At 47.2% G+C, this 17,755-nt stretch overlaps 1 protein-coding gene across 1 annotated transcript in view; it reads left to right on the top strand.

Moving 5' to 3' along the window:
- The first annotated feature begins 2,511 nt into the window (after positions 1-2,511).
- Positions 2,512-17,755, top strand: part of Rsph14 (radial spoke head 14 homolog) — a 78,204-nt gene continuing 62,960 nt past the window's right edge. Inside the window, exons 1-4 of the mRNA XM_059281484.1 lie at positions 2,512-2,670; positions 3,845-4,092; positions 5,483-5,585; positions 10,813-10,931. Of these exons, the coding sequence (XP_059137467.1) occupies positions 3,894-4,092; positions 5,483-5,585; positions 10,813-10,931 (421 nt within the window). The 5' untranslated portion in view covers positions 2,512-2,670; positions 3,845-3,893. The remainder of the gene's footprint in view (positions 2,671-3,844; positions 4,093-5,482; positions 5,586-10,812; positions 10,932-17,755) is intronic.

A 17,755-nucleotide genomic window follows, 5' to 3' on the forward strand; every position in this document is an offset into this window, starting at 1 on the left:
CACCCGTCTATAGACTCCAAAGAGCATACTTCATCTGAAGTGGCCTTCAGATCCCTGAAGAGTATTCTAAACACGTGTTATTGTAACCCATATCCAGAGGTGTTCTCTACAGCAAAACATTGGGAAACTATATTAAATATGTGCTATTCAATCATTGTTGACAGGATTTAGAATTACCCCTAGGTAACACTGTAGCTAGAGTTTTCCTGCCTGGCCCACAGTCAGGACAAATCTCTCTCACCTGCCAGTCCCACAGCCGCTCAGACCCAACCAAGTAAACACAGAGACTTATATTGGTTACAAACTGTATGGCCGTGGCAGGCTTCTTGCTAACTGTTCTTATAGCTTAAATTAATCCATTTCCATAAATCTATACCTTGCCACGTGGCTCGTGGCTTACCGGCATCTTCACATGCTGTTTGTCATCGTAGCGGCTGGCAGTGTTTCCTTCTGCCTTCCTGTTCTTTCTTTTCTCTCTGTTAGTCCCACCTATACTTCTTGCCTAGCCACTGGCCAATCAGTGTTTTATTTATTGACCAATCAGAGCAACACATTTGCCATACAGAACATCCCACAGCATAACACCTCTCAATGTGTCTGTAAGGATGTTTCCAGAGAGGTTTGACTGATGAGAGGATACCCACCGTGAATGCGAGGGGCGCACCAGTCGGTCACCAGCCACCTCTGCCCCTACCTGCTTCCTGTTCCATCAAGTTCCGGGGGGGGGGGGGAGGGGGAGGAGGGGGGAGGTGAGGAGCCACAGCTGAGAGTCACTTCAGCCGACGACGTACCTTCCCCACCGAGAAGCATCCTCAATATACGAGCTGAAATAAATCCTCTGTCCCTCAATTTGCTTTTTGTCATACTCATGAGAAAACTACCTAACACACCCAAATATGTGACCTTTCTCGTCTGCGACCTTCATTTAGTCAATCAAGAACAAGGGAAACTAAAGGGGTTTTCCTGGCTTTTGTGAATGGAATATAAAACATTGGTTCTCAACCTGTGGGTCGGGACCTTTTTACAGGGGTCACCCAGGACCAATTGGAAAACACAGACATTTACAATTCCGATTCATAACAGTAGCAAAATTAGTTATGAAGTAGCAACAAAAGTAACTTTATGGTGGTTGGGGGAGGGTCACCACAACACGAGGAACTGCATTAAAGGAACTGCTTTAAAGGGTCGCAGGGTTAGGAAGGTTGAGAACCGCTGATGTAAAACATCCTCCACAGGTTCACGTTTTGAACGCTTGGTCCCCAGCTGGTGGAGGTTTAGACTATGGGGGGAACCGGGCCACTGGGGGCAAGTCCACAGAAATATTTTATCCCTGCTACCTTTCTCCTCACCATGTCCTACTTCATGTTTTCCCACTGGCATGGTATTTTGCCAAACACTCATGGAAATTCTAAACCAAAACAGAGCTTTTCTCACTTGAGTTACTTCTGCATTCAGTAATATGTGAGTTGTAGAAAAGGCTTTTAAATTGTAACTCTCTTTTTTTGTTTGTTTGTTTTGGGGTTTTTCGAGACAGGGTTTCTCTGTGTAACATTCCTGGCTGTCCTGGAACTCGCTTTGTAGACCAGGCTAACCTAGAACTCACTGAGATCCGCCTGCTTCTGCCTCCCGAGGGCTGGGATTAAAGGCATGCGCCACCACTGCCCGGCCTAAATTATAACTCTGAATTCAAGTCCGTCAACCACTCGTTCTATATTTACCGAAAGCTTCTTGGCATATGTCTGGCACAGAGATAATAAACAGAATAAAAGAGACCATTAACAACAGGCACAGGCAAGGTCTTGCTGTTGGGGGCTGGGCTGGGTCTGACTGAGTTGTGTCTATAGGGGATATCAGTCAGGGTCTTGTCATAGTGTGTGTGTTTGAGTTTGTGCAAGGTTTTAGGGTGTGTGTGTGTGTGTGTGTTTATGCAGAGTCTCCATATGTTGTGTGTATATGTTAGGGAAGTTAAGCTGGGCCTGCTGTATTGTGTGTAGTATGCTAGGCAGGATTTCAGTATGTTGTGTGTATGAGGGAGGGGGTTTAGGAGGGGTCTGGCTATTTTGTGTGTCTACCTCCCAGGTAGTGGCAATAAAGGAATACACCCCGGGGGTTCAGGTTAGGAGTTTGGACTCAGTACTGAATCCACTTCAGCAGCCAAAGGGGAGGTTAAGCAGGTGCTGTTGGGGCGACCACTCCAGCCAGTATGTGTTTGGGTGATTAGCTTGCAGAAACGTGGGGCCTGACTAGGCAGTTCTGGGGACAGGTCTGTGTAATTGCGGGGGAATTAACTGAATCTCTTTGAGATTCTTAGCCTTAAAATGAGTAAAGTTGCACCTTCTTAACAAGCTGGTGACCCAAAGCATGCAAAGGACACAGGAAAGAGAAGAGTGTAAGTAAGTCCTTTCTATTCCCACCAGTACCACAAAAGCGGGTTGTCTTTGTTCTACAAAGTAACATTGTAAAATATTATTGTTCTTCCAGTCTCGGCTGGGCTTAACCCCCGGGCTTTTTGCGCCTGCGCCTTGGCCCTCTAGGGCGATGACCAGGAAGCTGCAGACGCTGGCAGTCTCCTAGCAACCAGGTCGCTTGGGAATGGAATCAGCGCTCTGGCTGGCAGACACCAGGAGAATGACTACAGGCACTGTAAAGCAAGTGAGGCCGCTGCAGCGGGTAGGTGCCCCGCACAGGGCATGGGGGGGCTTCCTGACCTACCCAGTTCCGTTCACACAGGGCTCACGCCCCCACACCCTGGCTCTCGCCTTTTCATTGGCGGCCGGATTCTTGTCGTGTGTGCCCTTTACAGGAGAGCAGCCCCTGTCCCAGAGACCATGATTCCCTGGAGTGGAGCCCATTTCAGAGATGACTGCCACCTTCCCAGCCTGGCCCCTTTCCTCCCCTTGTTGGCTGGTGGCTGGCACCAGAGTCTGGCTTTTCGTTTACTTCAGAACTGAATCCTGCTCCTGCCGCTAAATGCAATAGAGATCAGGATAATAACCACAGTCAATATATTTCAAGTTCTGGTCAGCCAGGCTCCTGGGTCTCAGTTAAATGACAATGCTGGAAGAGCAGGAAGGAAGCACTCTTATTACCTAATTTTTCAGCTGCAGATACACACATGGAGGGAATGACTTGTCAAGGGTAACCCACGGCCTGGACTATATCCCATTCTTAACCCTGAAGCCACATTGTCTAGTTGTTCAAGAGAGAGAGAGAGAGAGAGAGAGAGAGAGAGAGAGAGAGAGAGAGAGAGAGAGAGAGAGAGAGAGAGAGAGAGAGAATGGGGGAGGGGAGATAATAACAGATCATTATTTAACCTTCATCCCTTCTTGGGAATGTGTCCTAAACATGTGAATACATGTCTTTGACATGAAGGAGCAAGACCTCTGCTTGCAAAGCTTCTAGCTTTACCAACTCCCTAGCCAATATCTGTTCCCTTACTTATAAATGTGGGCGACTCTTTATGGAGTGGTTGAATTAGATGCCAGTTAGGCACTAGTTATGGCTGCCACCGGTTAAGCAGGGACATCAAAGGAGAAGCCATCTTGATGTTTGCTTGGTTGGTCAATGTTTTTCTTCTTGGTGCCTGTGACCAAGGAACCCATCTATCAAGTAGCCCAAGCAGTTTCTTTTGTCATTAAGGACCGAGATTTGCAGTTTGGGTTACTTACCAGGGCTGTGACCTTGAGAAATCTTGTCACCTCTGTCTGCTGGTCTGTAAATCGCGGTGAAAGTGTGTTTCACCTGTGTTTGTCTTCACTGGCAGTCTTGAGGCTGAGATTACTGGGTTCCACATGCTAATAGTAATAACGACAGGTTTGTTTTGTTTTGTTTTTTCTTTTATTAGTGATTTCTACAGAGCTTCATTTTCAAAGCCCTTTGACGGGTGTGGAAAGATGGCTCATGCCCGGATCTCCATGTATATGCCTCCTGACATCGACCCCACAAAGGCTGCCATTGCTTATGGCTGCCGGGCCTTGCCCAAGCTTAATGAGGAGCTGCAATCACCGAATCTCCAGACAAGGCAGAAAGCCCTAGTGGCTCTGTGTGACCTCATGCACGATCCTGAGTATGTCTATGAGGCCATCAAAATAGGTGAGAGTGTCCCACCTCAGGTGGTCATGACTGGGGTCCTGGTGTGGCTCAGACAGTGGATGGCATCAGCAGAAGCCTGGCTACTTATTAAGCCTGATTTCAGGCCAGCAGTACCCCTAAGTGCAATGATACTTGCAAGACAGGGAACAGTCTCAATCGACAGATATGCAAATCACTGTCCAGGAGAGCAGCATGAGTCTTAGGTTGCCTAACCAATAAATTAAATAGAGGGGCTGGAGAGATGGCTCAGTGATTAGGAGCACTTGCTGCTTTTCCAGAGGACCTGAGTTCAGATCCTAGCACCCACATCAGAGAACCCACAAATGTCTGCCACTCTAGCCGGAGGGCATCTGGGGCCTCTGTCCTCTGTGTGCCCTTGCACCCATGTGCACAAACTTACTTGTGCGCACACACACACACACACACACACACACACACACCTATACATAATTTAAAGTAATATAAGTAAATCATTAAAAATTTAAGCAGGATCTTTATACACTAAATCTGGCGTCCCTGGATCTAGCCAATTCAAGGGCATGCATGTGACCAGTTTGTGGAATGTCTCTTTTTTTTTTTTTAATTTTACTTTTTATATTTTCATTATGTGTGTGTGTCTGTGGGTGGGTATGTGTTTGTGAAGGCACGTGCCTGTGGAGGTCAGAAGAGGGTGTCTGATCCCCAGAGCTGATGTTATAGGTGGTTGTGAGCGGCCTGATGTGGGTGCTGAGAATTGAACTCGGGGTCCTCTGCAAGAGCAGCATGCATATGGCAGGTTTCCAATCTGACCTCATGTCTCTCCTGAGATCAAAGAAATGTCAAGGGCAATTATCTTAACCCCAGGGCTGACTACAAGAGGAGGAGTGAATAGGAAAAGTGAGGATTTGGGCATTTAGCTCAGTGGTAGAGAGCTTGCTTTGCAAGCACAAGGCCCTGGGTTCAGTTCCCAGGTCCAGAAGGAAGAAAAAAGACAAAACAATAAAAAGACAAAAAAACAAAACAAAAAACCCAAGGTAACTGGCACAGACAACGCCAGGTGTGGTGGCGCACACTTTTAATCCCAGCACTCGGGAGGCAGAGGCAGGCGGATCTCTGTGAGTTTGTAGCCAGGAGCCTGGTCTACAGAGTGAGTTCCAGGACAGCCAGGGCTACATAGTGAGACTCTGTCTCAAAATAGTCAGAGAGAGAGAGAAGAATTATGAAGAGATTAAGAGAGATGGTCCCGGGTTGTGAACCCCTTCTACTAACAGATGCTGTGCCACTGACTTGACTCCCCCAAACCCAAAGTGGTACTTTCCTGTTGCCAAACATTGGGTCACATGCTGACTTCTATCCATTTTTTTTTTTTTTTTGAACTGGCAAATGTTCAAAAGCTTTCCTGTCTCCACAGGCTGCCTGGAGAGCCTGAAGGTCCTGCTGAAGGATGATGATAACCTGGTACGGATAAAGACCACCGAGGTGCTGTACATCATGGCCACCCACAACGTAGGCAGGTGGGCAACTACTAATAAAAACCAAGGTCACAGTTAGAAACTGTGCTACCTTCCCCCCAGACATCCTTGCGTGACCGAGTGCTCTAACTTCTGTTGGTAGCACTGCTCAGGTAGTGCTTTTATTTGTTGATGACAATTCTCTCTGTAGGGCATAACAGGATTCTGTTCCAAACCCTTTCCTTGGTCCCGGGAGATTAAACCCAGGGCCGCATGCATGCTGTGCAGGTGCTCTACCCTGGAGCTGTACTCAAATGCTGTTCTAGACTGATTTTATGTTAGATCCTGGTTCTGGCCTTCCCCCGTTGAAGGCAGAACGTTCAGATTCAACATCCGCAAAACTTTTGCCGTTCCTGAGTCCCTTGTCTTAGCTGCTCATAGGGAGCGTGGCTTCACCTTTCTGTTGTGCGGTCTGAACAGGTCTCACCTCCTGCTGAGACGCCGAGGACACAGTGTGTAATGGTCTTCTCCTGTGTCAAGTTTCGCTATTTGCACGTAAACGCTATTTCACCTTGCTAGTTAGAGACCGGGTGGCAGTTGGGGCAGGGTGCTTTCTCCCGTTAGCTGAGCTCGTCGCCTTGATTAGGGAGCACTGGCTGTGCTTGGTACAAAAGCAGAATCCTAGGTAAGGCTGTAGATCAGTGGCAGAGCATGTGCCCACCACGTATAAGACCCCTTGTTCTGCTTCCAATACTGAAAAAAAAAATTTTTTTTTTTAAAAAGGTAGCACTTCAGACCACACCACCATGCCCTCTCCGGAGTCTCCCGCATAAAGACCACTGCCATTGTATAGAGGCTCACAGTGAAAGACAGGAGCTCTGAGGGCAAGCTGCCAACTGTCTCAGGCTTGTTTAGTGTAAATACTGACATTGAGAAAGGCTTCATATCGTACCCAAAGGGCCTCATGTTGTTTCAGAAAAATTCAAAGCCACTCCGGGCTTTGATGTTACCCCATGCTTTCAGACCCTTAGTGACCTCCCTGTACCTGCTTGAGACAGATGCTGCTCGGTGCTGTGGTGGGACATGTGTAGGGGGTACACAGTGCCAGTCTGGGCCCTAATTCAAGAAGGTAGGTCAATGCTGCCATCAGAGCAGTGGGGTAGGGACATGGGCTCTGGCCCGTCGGTGGTGAGGTACCCTTTCCTGCTCTGCAACCTAGCCAAATCTCTTGGTCTCACTTACTTTGTCTAAGAAAACCTCAGGGGAGAGAGGATGACCATTGTGCTCTGGAGTTGGAGACAGACTGTAGTAGCGTTGACCCACCTGTGCTCCCCGAGGAAGCTCCGGATACTATTTTGGGGGAGGTTGTGGAACCTTTTGGACATGGAGCCTAGCTGTCAGCATGGATTCTACAGGTCACAGCCAAGCCTGGGTTCCGGCTGGAGTCGGCCTCTTCCTCTCCCTCCCAATTTGCTGGGATATAAGCAAGTGTGCATAAGCTTCTGATACCACAGATAGTAAGTAGCTGGTCCTACTGACATGCCTTCCCTGCCCTGAAACTGAGCCAGAATACATCTTAAAGTTGTCCCTCCCAAATGTGCTCTGTGCAGGATTCTAAATTTAGCCCTTTCCCTGTAAATTACGGTAGATAAGGAAGGGAAATCCCACCATTCCTCCCTCCCTTCCCCTCTCCTTCCCCCCTTGCTGTGTTACTCAGGCTAGTCCAGAACTCCTTGGTACAAGTGATCCTCCTGTCCTAGTCCCCTGAGAACTGGGACCAAGAAGCATGCCAGCCAGTGTGCAAAGAATGCTTGGTGTGGAATGAATCATGGGAGGGGGAAGAGGAGGAAGCCCAGCAGCTCTGGAGTGGGTGTGTCCTCCTAGCATCTTCTTTTTCCAGAATGGTGCAAATCATCCTCTAAGATTAAGTTCTCACCAATGTCACAGTGCCGTGACTGGCTGGGCATGTCCTTTGTGCTGGACATTTAGCGAAGAGCCTCAGACATGGCTTTATTCCCGAACCCACCCTGACAGGTGTGACCTCAGGAGACTCCTTTGCAGATGCTGTTGTCTACTTCAAAGAAATGGTTCACAGTCAAGGAATAAAAGAAACAACGAATTTCCTTTAAATCAGCCCAATTAACTCAAAATCACAAACAACAAGACATTTGCCCATCTTTGCGTGAGACCCAGGCCTTTTCTGGGATATGGGTCCATCAGGTGGTGGTTTCTGTGGACTTTTCTGCTTAAACCACCAGTTCGATTTGCAGCACGTTTCTCAAAAGCACACTAAGATAAAAAAAAAAAAAGACACGATTGAAATAATCTGCACACAAAAATGTAGAATATCTTACAATCATCTCACTTTTTTAAAGAGACTCGTTTGAGTTTTTTACATAGCATTCAAAATTTCTTTCAAGAGGAAATAAAAATAATTCTTCATTTAATTGGCTTACCTAATATTTAATTAACTTATGTGTTGTTAGAACAAGCGTAGAGGGCAGCCATGGGTCTGGAGGGAAGCAGAGGGCTGCAAGCATAAGTCAGTTGGGAGAAGGCAAGAGAAGAGAGGACTGGGAAGAGTCTGGGGGTGCCAGGCTGTGAAATCTCTCCCTGGGAGCCGGAGCTGGAGAACAGCGGTGAGCTCAGCTCCACTGTGTAGGCAAGGTGGGTTCCAGGTTTCTGCTGCCGTGTGCCACTTCACAGGTGGCCGGACTGATGCTCGAAACGGTGAAAAGAATCCAGGCTAGAAGGATCCAGAGACATTGCTCGAAAGTGAGAGGACTGTGGTTCTTACCACTCCACAAGCCACTATGCTTTGTGTTTATGGCCTCCCAGGTTTCTAGAAGGTGGAAGATCTCTCTGGCTTGAGATAGCATGGATTCCAGCAGGGTCACTGACTTGATCTTATCTAAAGCTCTTCAGAGATCATAGGGCTATAGTAATAAAAACAGCACTGCACTGGCATAAAAACAGACATATTGGTCATTGGGATAGAATTGAGACCCCATATGTAAGCACACATGTAACAAAGTTTCTCAGGTCCCACCCGGCCCCTTGGTCCTGTAGCCACTTATAAAATAACCATTCAGAGGCTTATATTAATTACCAACTGTATGGTCTATGGCAGGCTTCTTGCTAGCTAGCTCTTTCATCTTAAATTAACTCATTTCTATTTATCTGCATATCACCACATGTCCCGTGGTTTTACCTGCATCCCATTACATGTTACTCCTTGGACAGCAGTTCAGTGTCTCCCCACACCCCCCTCCCGATCCTTTTTCCTCTCGTTATCTCTCTTGGATTTTCCCACCTGGCTCCATCCTGCCCTGTTATAGGCCAATGCAGCTTTATTTACTAACCAATGGGAACAGCATATATTCACAGCATACAGAAAGAAATCCCACAGCACTTCCCCTTTTATGTATAATCAAAAAGGAAGGTTTTAACATAGTAAAATTATATATAATAAAGCAGTAATCAAGCAAGAATTACAGTTACAATATCTAGTCTATTTATATTTGGCAAAAGTAGAAAATATTCTACCATCTATCCTATTTTATGAGTCTAAAGTTTTATATCTAATTTATCTTTTATCATGACTAAGGAAAGCTATAATTATAACTATCTAGTTTTCAACTCCATCAAAGACCCTCAGAAGGATATAATTTTACCTAAGTAAACAGGAAGTGCGTTGTAAGAAACTTGCAAAAATCTAGAATGACAGAGACATCTGGCTGCCTGGACAGTCACCTAAAGTTCCTCTGTAATGTTGGGGCATCCATCTTCAGCCTATAGGCCTAGAGTTTCTCAGTTGCTTCTCCCTGAAACTTCTGCTACACACACACACTCTTATAGCCAACTGATTTTTGACAAAAAAGCCAAAAATACGCATTGGAGAAAAGAGCATCTTCAGCAAATGTTGATAGTCAAAGAAAATAGCTATGTGTGGAAGAACGGAAAGATAGCTTTATTTCTCACCTAGCACAAAATTCAACTCCAAATGGATCAAGGACTTCAACATAAGTCTTGATACCCTGAATCTGATAGAAGACAAAGTGTAAGGAATATACTTGAACTCATTGACACAGGAAAGGACTTTCTGAAAAAGACACTGATAGGGTAGGCACTCAGACCAATAACTAATAAATAGGACCTCATGAAACTAAAGAGCGTCTATACAGCAAAGAAAACCACCACTCACATGAAGAAGCAGTCTACAGAATGGGAAAAACGATCCACCAGCTACACCAGTCATAGCTAGACTATACAAAGAACCAAAAAAACTAAACTCCAAGAAAACAGCCCAGTTAAAAATGAGGCATAAAACTAGTTAATCAGAGAGTTCTCAAAAGATGAAATACAAATGGTTGAGAAACATTTTCAAACATATTCAACATCCTCTGCTATGGGGGGGGGAAATGCATATTAAAATGAATTTGAGATTTCAACTTACTCCTGTCAGAATGGCTAAGATAAAAAAAAAAAAAAAAAAAAAAAAAAAAAAAAAGATGGCCGGGCGGTGGTGGCGCACGCCTTTAATCCCAGCACTCGGGAGGCAGAGCCAGGCGGATCTCTGTGAGTTCGAGGCCAGCCTGGGCTACCAAGTGAGTTCCAGGAAAGGCACAAAGCTACACAGAGAAACCCTGTCTCGAAAAACCAAAAAAAAAAAAAAAAAAAAAAAAAAAAAAAAAATGACAAAGTTAGCCTGGATGTAAGGAAAGAAGACTTCTTCACAGCTAGTGGGAGTGTAAACTGGATGCAGCCACTGTGGAAATCTGTGTGGTGGTTCCTCAAGAGGCTAGAAATAGATCTACCACACCATCCAGCTATACCACTCTTGAGCTCATGCCCAAAGGACTCTGTATCCTATGGTAGCGATAACTGATCAGCCATGTGATAAAGCGCTGCTTTATTCACAATATCCAGGACATGGAAACAACGCCAATGCCCATAAACTGATGAATGGATAGCTAAAATGCAGTGTATTTACACAACAGAAGAGCCTTCAGCTGTTAAGACAAATGAAATTGGGTTTGGAGAGACAGAAGAGTGGTTATGAACACTTGTTGCTCTTGCAGAGGACCTGGGTTTGGTTCTCAGCACCCACATGGTGGCTCCAGTTCCAGGCTTTCTTCTGACTTCCTTGAATACCAGGTGCACATGTGATATATACACATACATGTAGGCAAAACACCCATAACACATAAAATAAACAAATCTTTAAAAAAACGAAGAAAAGAAACACGAAATGGTCTTCTGATGTCTAAACCCATCTTCCCTTCCTTAGAACTGGCTTCTTAGAGCATGACATCATCCTAGCCCTGTCACACCTGCTGGATGATCACCAGATCGTCTGCCGGGAGAACCTACACCAGGCATTCAAGCATCTGGCACAGCTGCCTGCAGGTAGGGTTGCATCACACATGGGATCTGGTATACGACTGTCCGTGGTCTTCCCCTCTGGGTCACTTGGTGCAAGGCTGCAGATCACAGTCCTTGGTCCTTTTTTTTTTTCCTTTTAAAATGACCTCAGGGCAGGTCTGTACAACAGTGTGCAACCTTGTACCTCCAGCTACTCCCGAGTGCTGAGGAGGACCATCCTGGACCGCAGAGTAAGACTTTGTCTCAAAACCATAGTGGCAGCAACAAAGTTAGCTTTTTGTTCCAACATAACAAATGTATTTTACCAAGTTGGGAGTGTAGCTCAGAAGTAAGAGAATACCCCGAGTCCTATCCATTTCTAAAAATGCAAATAAGCAAATGTTTAGTTTAATCTGTAACAAATGAACACAAATAAAAAGCTTCGGAGCCTCCCAAGCCTTTCCACAGGCCTGATTCTGGGTTCCTCTTCCTCAGGGTGACTTCTTCAGCTGTTAAGGCCACATGCTGGGTTTTCTGGTATTTTTTTTTTCTTTTGGGGTAGTGGTATTGAACCCAGACTTCACATGTGCTGACCAATACTCCATCGTGGAGTTTACATTCCTAGTTCAGCTTATGGCTCTAAGCTTTATGAAGATGAGAATATTCAGTCTATACTATTTCAGTTTTGAATGCTTTCGTTTAGTGTTTCATTGTTGGATCATAAATGACTTTGGAAGGCTAGGATTCACATTAAGTGAGTATACTAGAGTTTGTCTATTCTGCCGCCAAGGGACATCTGATTGTATCCACTTAAGGCATAGATACAGTCCAAGTACTCTCTGTATCTCTCAACACATAGTACCCTTCCTCTTCCTCTCCCTTGAGCCGCTAACAATTTAGTAAATATAACCCTACAACATGTACATGGATTTTTGCCACAGATATAGTATATGAAAAAGTATATATATAATGCTACTTTGCATACTTTAAGTCTGTGTTAAGTGGGTCTTGCTGCATGTATCCCTTTGCAACTTAAAAATTTCCTAAGAAGTAATATTATAATTTTGAAAAGAATTATTGTATATGTGTAGTACATCTCTTTCCACACAGCATCACAGTTGATGATGATGATGATGATAATGAGAGAGAGAGAGAGAGAGAGAGAGAGAGAGAGAGAGAGAGAGATGGTTTGTGTGTGGAGGGCAGAGGGCAACTTTTGAACTTTTGGGAGTTGGTTCTTGCCTTCCACCTTGTGGAGGTCAGGTTTGGTTTGCTCCTGATGCTGTCCTGCATACTCCAAGTTAGCTGGCTCAAGACTTCTGGGCAATTCTGGTTCCACCCTCTGTTTTTACCTTAGGAACGCTGGGATTACAGATGCCTGCTACTGCATCCATTTAAAAAACAAACAAAAGAAACCCATAGATTCCAGGTCACCAGAAATGTGTGACAAGTGCTGCTACCTGTGGAGCACCTCACTAGCCCTAATATTATAATTTTGAAACATACCCACGTTGTATCGAAGGATCTTATACTCTCACTGCACTCTTTTGTCATTTTGAATGTATTATATTTTGTTTTGTTCTTTGGGTCTTTTGAGACAGGGTTTCTCTGTGTAACAGCCCTAGCTATCCTGGCAGAACTTACTTTGTAGACCAGGCTGGCCTCGAACTCACCGAGATCTGCCTGCCTGTGCCTCCCAAGTGCTGGGATTAAAGATGTACGCCACCATGCCTGGCTCTTGAATATACTGTGACATGTTCCCCTGTTGGCTGTTTCCACTTCTGGGATGCAGGAGGAATGAGGAATGAGCACCTCGGCATAGACCTTTCTGGTTCACAAGAGGGACGCCCTAGAGTCTTCTAGGGAAGGTGTTGCTGGCCTTAGATGCCTGCCTGCCTTCCCTTTGCAGGATGCCAGAACTGCTTCCCAGCCTGCCCTCCCCCAGGCAGTGGCATCTTTATCAGTTAGCCCAATGGTGTGCTGTGGTAGATCACTGCCGTATGGTGTTGCCTGCGGGTGTGACCAGTGAGAATGAGCGGGTGTGACCAGTGAGAATGAACATCTCTCTGCTCAGCATTACCTCAGGCTCCTCTCTGCTCATTGCCTCTGGGGAGCTGGGATCCACCCTGCCAATTAGTTCTTCTACTTCTCGTTAACATGAAGGAGTTGTCCCAGATCCCACGTGTTTGTTGATCACCTGCACTGACAATATCATTTTTTTTTTCCTGGACTGGCTGGGTAGCATGATGGTTAATCTCCATTGCCAACTCAATGAGACCTAGAATCACCTAGAAAACGGGCTCTGGGCATGCGCTTTCGGGACTGTCTTGGGCATGTTATTTGGTGTGGGAAGACCCAACCCACTGTGTGTGGCATCATGCCCTGGGCTAGGATCCTGAAGAAAAGGAGAAAGTGAGCTGAACACATGAATCGGTCACTCTCTTCTTTCTGACTGTGAATGTGTCGCTCGCTGACAGCTGCCTCAGGCTCCAGCTGCTGTGACATTCTTGTGATGGATCATTCCTGGATCTCTGAGCCAAATAAACCCTTCCTTCCGTTAACTGCTTCGGTCAAGAGTATTTTATCACAGCGACAGGAAAACTAACCGAGATAGGTCGCTTCTCATTATTTGTTCGTTTGTTGACCCCAAAGTTCTTCATTTGGAAGTTGGTCTCACCAGACATTCCTTTGTGCTTCCCCAAGGTGGGGGATTGCTACAAAAGACAGTCCCATTTACCCTGAGCTCATGAAGACATCCTGCCATGCTTTCCAGGAAATAGGAGACTTTATTTTTCACTTTTAGCCTGTGAAGGTCATACCTAGAATGGAGCTTTGCCCATCTTTCTAGACCTCACCAATCAATCCTGCCAGAGTTCTGAAAGCTCTGGTGTTCTGGGCTCTCTGTCGGATGCTCCCCGTCTCTTTGTAGAACCCAAACAACAGGAGTGCGGCGTCTGCTGTGCAGACAAGCCCAGTGAACACAGCCTTTCCGGAGACTGCGGCGTCAGCTCTCAGCCCCGGGCCTTGATGGGTGCCGGTCATTGTGGATGAGGTCCCCAGGAGGGAGGTGGAAGGATCGGCAGCAAGGGCTTGGGGTGGTGACCGGGAAAATGGGCAGAGGGAGGAAGGCAGTGTGGTGGATGCCTGGGTCGAGATGCATCTTGGGACCACTTGGGTGCTGTGGCTTTGGGGTTCGCGGGGGGTGGCTGTATGTCACATGGTGTCCTAGCTGGGCTTCTGGGTGTGGCATGGACTTCTACTTCAGCGTCTCTCTTATCAGTATGTAACCTTGGGCAGTAGCTAGTTGGTGGGAGCCTGTGTTGTTTGTTTGGGTGCTCGGCTAGCTTGAAACATATGTTATGGGGCTTCCTGTCCATGGCCACATTGAAGGTTTGTTGTTTTTAAACCATGGCATCCTTGATGCCTGCTGCTCCCATGGCACCGCCAGCCTCTAGAGTATCTTGCGTGTAGCTAATATTATTTAGCAGGTGGGTGTACCTGCAGGTTTTTTTTTCCCTTCCAAATCTTTGGTCTGACTTGTTCCTAGAATAACCAGCAGGGGGTGCTCCAGGACTAGGATAGGGCCTGTCCCAGTGATGAGCTTCTTAGGTCCTAAGGGGGTTGCCCTGTTGAGAGAAGAAACCAAAATAGAAGCGGTAAATGCCACAGAGGGGCTGCCAGGCCAGGCTCCCCAGAAACTGGTGGCCGTGAGTTCCCACCCAGGGTCCTCCTTTGTTTCAGGCATTGACTGGTTCTCTGGATGAGTCTGGCTTGGCCCTTTCTCACGTAACTTCCTCCTGCTGAGCCTGGCTCTCCGATGTTGGCCCAGATACAGTGGTGGCAGTGTAATCTACTATCTCTGGTCCTGATGTGGGCTGCCTGGCCTTGGGTCAAGCCCCTGTGGTGAATGCCGGTATCCTTTCTAGCCAGACATACCCACAAACAGCCAGAGATGGCGCACAGCCTCCATCTGTGGAAATCATCCCCTGGCTTCGGACCACGTCTAGATCTCAGTGGGGGCAGCGGGCACCGCAGGAAGATGTTTGCATGCGGTTTTGAACCTGGGAAGGTTAAAATGCTGCAGGGAGCTTCCCTGGAGCCATATTGTCTGGGCTCGACTGAGATCCGGGAAGCTGTTCCCACGGGGAGCTGAACCTGTAGGGACCGGCTATTCCCTGAAGTGAAGGGCTGCTGGAGAAACTCGCCCTTCATCAGGATACCGCAGCCCCAGCTGGGCAACCCTTGTTCTTCTGCAGCATCTACCTCAGTTTCCTGGCAGCTGAAGAGGTAGTCTGGGAAGCACCCCACCCCCACCCACACCTCTCTTGTGTCTGACACCACCCCCATGTCCTTAGCCTGACAGTCCAAGAAACTGCTCCTCTCTCTGGCCTTAGTTAGGACAATGACTGATTACAAGGACCTATGTGGTTTCTGGGCTGCTGTCAATAGTTTCTGGGTATCTCCACCTATCCTCTCTACCCCCTGGCACCTCCAGCAGGACAGATCCTTTACCTGGCTAGCCCGTCAAGACTGACCACAGTTCCAGAACTTACCCTCACCACCTCTCTTTGGCCAAGAAGGCTTTCTTAGCTGATTCCAGTATGTTTTCACAGTATCCCCTAGGGTTCAAAATAGCCCATTACCAATGGAATTACCACAGGGGCTGGGTCCCCTGGGGCCACACTCTAGGCTGTTTTGGCTGGCACCTGATGCGGGAACCACCCCAGTCCTGAAGCTCCCTGTTAGGCCTCTGTCGGTGAGATGAGTCCCCCAAGAGTGCTATCCAGCTTCTGGTGGCTGCTCATCCTCATGGTGCAATGCCGCCCTCCATGACATTCACCCCTGTGCCAGCTGGGCCCATTCTCTGCCCATTTGTTTTGGATGTCTGCTATTATCTAGGGCCTAGACAGACCACTACAAGCCTTAGACGCTGTAGACTCGCCAAGTCATTTGCTATGCTGTTGGGTGGTGAGAAGTTGTTCCATTAAGGTCTCTGCCTTTGTGTGTGTGTGTGTGTGTGTGTGTGTGTGTGTGTGTGTATGTGTAAGCGTGTGCATGTGCACACAGGCATATATGTGTGTGGAGCCATAGATAACCTTGGGTTTTAGTTCATGAGAACTGTCCCTCTTTTTTACATTTTAATAACGTTTTATTTCCTTTAGACATTTTTGACTATTTAATTGGTCTAGATTTCTCTAGAGTATTCACATACAGTTGAACACTTTTTTCTTATGAGTTTATTTTGAAAGCTTTCAAACAGAGGATGATGAGAGAAGAGGGGAGCAAGGATGAGAAGTTGTCCACCTTATTTGGAGACAGGGTATTTGACTGGGATGTAGGCTGGGCTGGCTAGTAAGCACTGTGGATACGTCTGCTTCCACCTCCCCCGTACCGGGATTACAAACCCACACCACGAGGCCCGGTGTTTCATGTGAAGGCTGCGAGTTGAACTCTGCTCCTCATGCTTGAGCAGAGCCATCTCTCCATGTCGTCTCCTTGTTTGTGAAGCAGAATAAACAATGTCAGCTTCTTAGGAGTGTGGTGTAGAGCACAGCTGTTGAGGGCGGCCAGCATCACCGTAACCATCATGGATTCCCATACATCCGTGACCCTACAGGTCCTCGAGGAAGGTGGTAGTCCCGGATGGTGGTGCGTCTTGGGAGAGACTAGACAGCACCCTCAGAGGGCAGGCCAGTCCCTTCAGCTATTCTTGTCATCAGTTTCCCACTTACTTCCTTTTAAGTCCTGTTGCCAATTTCCCTGCCAAAGCCGGCTAGTGGTGTTTACCTTGCAGGCCTCTCCTGGGCCTCTTAGGGTCAGCCTTTGCCCCCCGGGGGAAGGTCAGACAGTACCTGGCGGATGAATCAGTGAAACTTGCTATTACTATACTGATCTAGAGCGGGTGAGTGTGGGAAGGTGGGGACATGGGGAAGGATAAGACTTTGACAGGCTGAGGTGGACTTAAGCTTGATCCTGAAGGATGGAAATATCTAGGCCGATGAGGTTGGAGAGCAAGAAGGAAGGAAGTAAAAACTGTCACAGACAGCCCAGCATGGTACGCAGAACGGAGGCCTGTCTCTGGAGGGTAGGATGGTTGATATTGTGAACCTGACAGGATCTAGACTCTCATGGGCGATCAGGTTCTGGGCATGCCTGTTGATGGTCAGTATAGATTAGCTCAGCCATTGGACAACCCTGGGAAGGATGATATAGATTAGGCAGGTGGAGGAGGGAAGACCCACCTTGATTCTGGGTAGCACCACGTCACATGCTGGGTTCTAGATGAACAAAAAGGGGCACATGGGCTCTCCCATTCTTGATCATGGATGCAGTGTGATCAGCTGCTCTTACCGCTATGACTTCCCCAACACGATGGCCTGGAACCTCAGACTGTGAGCCAAAGTAAGTTGCCTTTGTCAGTTATTGTAGCCAAGGCAACGGGACAAGTAACCAATACGGGCTGGGAGGGATCCCGAGAAGGTGCCCATGGGGCTCTAGAGGAAAGCCACTTCCTGGGTCAGGCCTCCTCTGCTCCCTGCACACACCCAGGGAGGCAGAATCTTTCTACTTTCCCTTCAGCTGTGTATTTTTAGATTAAAGATGCTCACAGTGAAATCTGCTCACAGCTGGTATTAAAAGCAGAGTACGTCTTAGTGACTTACAGTTGAACATTTTATCTCCTTAAACAAAAGCCCTTGGGTTCTTAGAGTTGGTGACATGGGGACAGGTGAAGGAGATTCCCACATAGGTAGGAGGGTAGGTGGACCAGAGACCCGGGTCTGTGTGTTTGTATCTGAGTATGTTTGTGTGGATGTCCGTTGTCCTACACTCAGGGCTCTGTCTGGAGTTCTCCTCGGAGGAAACAGTTT

Source organism: Peromyscus eremicus, chromosome 16_21, assembly GCF_949786415.1.
Source record: "Peromyscus eremicus chromosome 16_21, PerEre_H2_v1, whole genome shotgun sequence".
Classification (NCBI taxonomy): Eukaryota; Metazoa; Chordata; class Mammalia; order Rodentia; family Cricetidae; genus Peromyscus; species Peromyscus eremicus.